At 43.4% G+C, this 5,158-nt stretch overlaps 1 protein-coding gene across 5 annotated transcripts; it reads right to left on the bottom strand.

Annotated features, from left to right (window-relative positions):
• Positions 1 to 1,487: 1,487 nt before the first annotated feature.
• Positions 1,488 to 5,113, bottom strand: HNRNPDL (heterogeneous nuclear ribonucleoprotein D like). 5 transcript variants are annotated; one of them, XR_001865210.1, is made up of 8 exons: positions 4,915 to 5,113; positions 4,665 to 4,826; positions 4,273 to 4,404; positions 4,043 to 4,157; positions 3,219 to 3,386; positions 2,942 to 3,038; positions 2,455 to 2,558; positions 1,488 to 1,758 (listed from the first exon to the last, which is right to left on the bottom strand). XR_001865210.1 is itself a non-coding variant. In XM_008641299.2 (7 exons), the coding sequence occupies exons 1-6, from the start codon at positions 5,077 to 5,079 to the stop codon at positions 2,968 to 2,970; spliced, it is 813 nt and encodes a 270-aa protein (XP_008639521.1). In that variant the 5' UTR covers positions 5,080 to 5,113; the 3' UTR covers positions 1,488 to 2,558; positions 2,942 to 2,967. The 5 variants fall into 5 exon arrangements, 3 of the variants coding, with proteins under 3 accessions (XP_008639521.1, XP_008639519.1, XP_008639520.1); XR_001865209.1 differs by having other exon boundaries at positions 2,455 to 3,038; XM_008641299.2 differs by having other exon boundaries at positions 1,488 to 2,558.
• Between the last annotated feature and the right edge of the window lie 45 nt (positions 5,114 to 5,158).

Below are 5,158 nucleotides of genomic sequence, written 5' to 3'. Positions count from 1 at the left end.
GAAGTGGGCAGTCACGGAATCGACAGGGCTGGACGGGGCTTCGGGAGATCGTCCAGTCCACCCTCCCCGCCCAAGGCAGGGCCACCTGCAGCGGGTGACACAGGAACAGGTCCCGGTGAGTTTGGAATGTCTCCAGAGGAGACTCCACAACCTCTCTGGTCAGCTGCTCCCAGCGCTCTGCCACCCTCAGCTTAAGAAGTCCTTCCTCATGGTGAGGTGGAACTTGTGTTTTAGTTTGTCGCCGTTGCTCCTCGCCCTTTCACTGGGCACCACTGAAAAGTGTCTGGCACCTCTTGGCACCTGCCTTTGAGATATTTATGTGCATTTATGAGATCCCCTTCAGTCTTCTCTTGATTAAACAGGCCCAACTCCCAGTCTCTCCTTGAAAGAGATGCTCCAGACCCCTCATCATCTTTGTGGCCCTCTACTGGACCTTCTGCCATATCTCCTTGCCTTTCTTGTGCTGAGGAGTGCAAACCTGTACACAGCACTCCAGCCACACTTCACTAGGGCCAAGTAGAGCAGGAAGACCACAGAGTGAAGAAAACTTGGCTTAGTGGGGTTTTGTATATTAACAAACCACTGTAGCAATGAAGCCGTGTCCTTGTGGCACAAGTCTTCTTCAGCCCCACAGAGTTGCTGTGGAGGACAGTGCTGGATCCAGCTGTACTCACGCAGTCCGTGTATGAACTCACACACTGCTATGGCTTCTCCCTGCAGTACCATACCAATTCTTCAGTTTGTGCCCAGTGACATCAGTGAGCTTTAACAAGCAAGGTTTATTTTGATGCTTGACTAGGTACTTGTGCTGAGAAAAAATCAAAACTTCAGGCAGACTACTGCAATCCTTCAACCTCCTTAAGAATGTATATGCTCCATTACCCATCCCAATCATTCTAATCCAAAGAGAACCTGCTGGGTAACACAGTGTTCCTTCTCCAGCAGCCACTCAGGCTTTTAGTTGTTGCTTGCTAGCATGCACAAGATGGGAACCCCATTTTCTAATCCCAGTGGTAAGAGTACGGTACAGGACCTAACTTGTAGGTGCCAAGCTGTACAGAAAAGAGTTGCTGACCCTGAAGCTCAAGAACTTGTGATCTCCTGCTTGAAATTGGAATAGAAGTGGTGTAGGAAAGTAATTAACCTAGGTTCTAGAATATTCAAGGTTTAAAGTGCTTGAAAAACTCAACTCTTCAAGTACTGCTATCAGCATTAAAAAGTTGCTGCTATACTTCTAGATCGCTCCTGAGATGTTCAAAACTGGCAGCATTGTGCCACAGATCACTCTCCTCATTTCTGCAGAGGGCAGGACACAACTCTACCATCTTCCATAGTGATGCTAATTCCAACCACTCTGGTGCTCTTTTTAGACAGATCAGGAAAAAAAGTGTTCTCACAGTAATGCTGACCTCCAGAGAGGTACCCGCCCTTCTGTCCAAATGAGTTTTAGATCTTACACCACTTTAAGGTGACAGCAAGACTACACGCTCACTTAAGTAAGCATTTATTAGAGAATCCTTTAACATGAAATTGTACAAATAAAGTTTGTATAAACACAAGTCCACATTGTGTCATAACATGAATGGCAAAAAGAAAGTAAAAACCATAAAAGAAAACTAGTCGGCCGCTATGTACAGTTGGACACAGTTGTGTCATACACTAAAAGTCTTTTACAAAATAGTCATTTCCTCTCACGAAGACCACCCTCCATTCACTCACGATGCGTTGCAAGATGGCTTTTTGTTGCAGTATCTCTACCTAAAAAATCAAGACAAAATGCATGTCAGATCTGTGACAGTTACTACAGAATTGTTAAAAGGTCCATTTTCATGAACTGCTTTAAGTCTTCTATATATTCCTTTCTTCACTGTTAAAGATCATATGCATATTTATTAAGGTAACACAAGAGGTTTGTTTAGTTACCCATCAGTAATTTGTTTTCCCAAATATTACCATTCAGCCCATCTAGGAAGCTGCTCCAAAACAAAAAACATCCAATTTAGACAAGTTAGCAGGCTCTGGATCGCTTTCTTTCCACTGAAGACACTGCCAAAAGGCTTTCTGATTATTTGTTTATACAACTAAACGACTTATGTGCAACACAAGTCAGGTCACTTTAGTTCAGACAGTCCATATGCATATGATCTTTAATGTTTATCCAGATTTAAAAGTTCGTTTTGGTTTGCAGATTTCACTATTAGCTATAAAAAGAAAAAAGCAAGCATTAAAATCTTAAAGAATGCACATTTAAAATGAGGTTCCACAATTGAAATACAACACTAAACAGAAGACCAAATGATTAAGCTGTAAAGGCATTTATGTACTTTAACTCCTGTAAAAAACCATTTAAGTTAAAGACACTTAATCTCCAAAAAAGATTAAAAAAAGAAGCCAAAGTCTGAAGTTTTCCACTTTAATCTTTACGCTGGTACATGAAGTTGGAAGAGACCATACCACAGGACAGCGTTTTCTGGTGTATGCCTTGCGCTCTGCCTGCAACGTGCGACCCCAGAGATAGACGTGGTCAGGGTGACACACGGCCTGCAATGAAGTTCCCGCTGGCGGGTACAAACAAGGTATAATGTCAGAGTTAGAAGACAACATTCTTGTTTTCCTTAAGTTGTACCCATTTCAGTACTTTACCTGTTAATACTTCTAATAAGTTTAATTATTCCTCTAGACCACCTGGTACACAACGCAAACCAGAAAAACTCTTATGTTTTTCTGAAGTACTAAAGAAGATAAAGTCACATTTTTACAAAGTTAAAGATCTATAGACACGTAGGCAAAGCTGGTTTTAAAAAAAAAAAGTATTTTTTAAGTTAACAAAAGCTTAATTAAAGGAAAAGTCATGCTAGGCAAGTTTTTACTCTTCGTTTGTCTATTGATCTTTAAATTAGATTAGACATACTCGGAGTGGAGCTTGCACTCATGTACACACCTGTTTGTCAAGTACTAGGTACTGCTTTAGTACGGCTGGTAGTTGTTTTGGTGGTTGCCGCCGCCACGGGACGCCTTCCCATACGTGCTTTGTTGGCCTGGAGGTAACACATGGGGAAAAAACAGAACAATCCAGAAGCATTAACATCCAGCCTCAGGAGACTTCACACACAGCACACCAAGAGATCTGATCTTTAGAGCCATGTGCTGAGTAAGAGCAATGTTCCAGAGAGGGGATGCATGCTCTTGTTATCGGGAGTGAGGGCAAAACCACTTACCACTGTAATCTGTGTATCCTGGCCCATATCCATAGTTGGGATAGTTGTACCCAGAGTAGTCATAGCCTCCATAGCCACTGTAGCTCTGATCACTGTAAGCACTATTGTAATTTCCATAGCCTTGATCATAATAGTTATTAAATCCTTGGTTCCAGTTTTGTCCCTGACCTGAAACCAAGTATAGCAAGTGTAAGTTTCAAAACTTATTTCACTCCTCTCCTGTGGCACCTCATCTAACTTTCAATGGCAATCTTTCTATACTAGAGCTATTACCCAAAAGAACCCTCTTGCCTCCCCAAGAACAGTAATTTTCTAAAAAGAATTGAGATATCCCATTTGGATATGAGAATAGTCAGTAACTGCCTGAGCACCAAGTGACACCACAGGACCAGCCTTACTGAGTGGTGTTGTGACTGCTTGACCTTGGAAGACTGAGATGCATTAACCTGTAGCATAACAGCTGATGCCCTCTGATCCATTTGAAGGTGCAGCAAAGTGACTGCACTTCTTCTGCCCATGAGCCAATTAAGTGTGTCCCTTTCAAGTGACAGTGTAACTGCACTGGTTACACTGTCCACTAAGGGTGTACAAAAGCACCCTACAGCCGCCTTCCCACTTCACCACTTGAACACAAGCAGATCAAGAGGAGATTCCTCAGCTTCAACAAGCAATCATAACCACCAAACACTACTTACTAACAGGCTACTTTACATATTTGATTACACATGAGATCTGCACACAGACAACCTGGAATATCTACAAACTCCTGAGTGTTTGGTAAGACACTTAGTACTTACATTAATAGAACCACTGAAAACACTCACCCCGTCCACGCCCCCTTCCGCCTCCACGTCCACCAGAAGAATTGCTTTTCCCTCCTTTCTGCTGCTGCTGCTGCTGCCTGTACACCTCTTTGGGCTGTGCTACTTTGATCTCACACTGTAAGGACAGAAATTCTTTAACTCAGCAAGAAATTTCAAGAGCATTTTGTCAGCTGCTTTCACAGAAGGCTATAGAGATAGATTTCACATGCTAAGAACAGCAGTATTCCTACCTTGCCTGAACCAATCTGGTGGTATCTGCTCTCTAGTAACTTCTTTACTGGCTCTTCATCTGTGTATGTGATAAAACAGAAGCCCCTCCTTTCATTTGTCTTTGTGTCCATGGGAAGTTCAATGTTTTCAATCTGAAATCAAAATGCATATAAACAATGCATGAAATCTGTAAGCAACTTTTTATGCCATCAGAACCATCTGGCAGGGCAGCATCTATGCTGACTACTTCTGGCAGCTATAAATCCGACCATTACCTTTCTATGAAGTCACTAACATATAGATTCAACAATCTCTAGTTTTGGCCAACTTCCTCCTCGCAAATTCTATCTTAAGAGAGAGGCAACACTGCACTTGAGAACTAGAGGTGTTCTTATATGTCAATACACCATACCTCGCCAAAAGCACCAAAGTACTCCTTAATCTGTTCTTCAGATGTATCTGGACTCAGCCCACCAACAAACACTTTTTTTGGTGGCTCCTTCCCTTTCAGTGCTTTTGCCCTTTTAGGATCTATTAACTTCCCATCCAGTTTGTGTTCCTTCAGTTCCAACACCTAAAAAGCAGACAAAGGAACAACGTCTCAGATCGCTACAGCAACACAAGCTGGCTTCATGCCATCGATCCGCAGGCAAAGCGCCCACCTTCTCCACGCTGGCGGCATCCTTGAAGAGCACGAATCCAAACCCCCTCGACCTTCCAGTGACTGGGTCTGTTTTGATTGTGCAATCCACAACCTCGCCAAACCGCGAGAGATACTCCGTCAGGTCCTTCTTGCTGGTGTCCCAGCTGAGGCCTCCGATGAACATTTTCCTGGAGGGCAGGAAACGCGTACGGATACGGGTGAGGGAGCGGCGGGGGAGCCCCCCCAGCGCCCCATAGGCTGCC

This window comes from Corvus brachyrhynchos, unplaced genomic scaffold, assembly GCF_000691975.1.
Source record: "Corvus brachyrhynchos isolate BGI_N302 unplaced genomic scaffold, ASM69197v1 scaffold229, whole genome shotgun sequence".
Lineage (NCBI taxonomy): Eukaryota > Metazoa > Chordata > Aves > Passeriformes > Corvidae > Corvus > Corvus brachyrhynchos.
Note: the sequence above shows the minus strand (reverse complement) of the source record. Positions and strands in the feature narration are given on the sequence as shown.

What these genes read in the sequence shown, in the direction of transcription:
- HNRNPDL (XM_008641298.2), bottom strand. Translation starts at nt 5,079, where the DNA reads ATGTTCATCGGAGGCCTCAGCTGGGACACCAGCAAGAAGGACCTGACG. An exon ending in ACTTTGGTGCTTTTGGCGAG is followed by an intron (nt 4,405 to 4,664) that starts GTATGGTGTATT and finishes TTTTGATTTCAG; the next exon opens with ATTGAAAACATTGAACTTCC. An exon ending in CGGAAGGGGGCGTGGACGGG is followed by an intron (nt 3,387 to 4,042) that starts GTGAGTGTTTTC and finishes ACTTGGTTTCAG; the next exon opens with GTCAGGGACAAAACTGGAAC.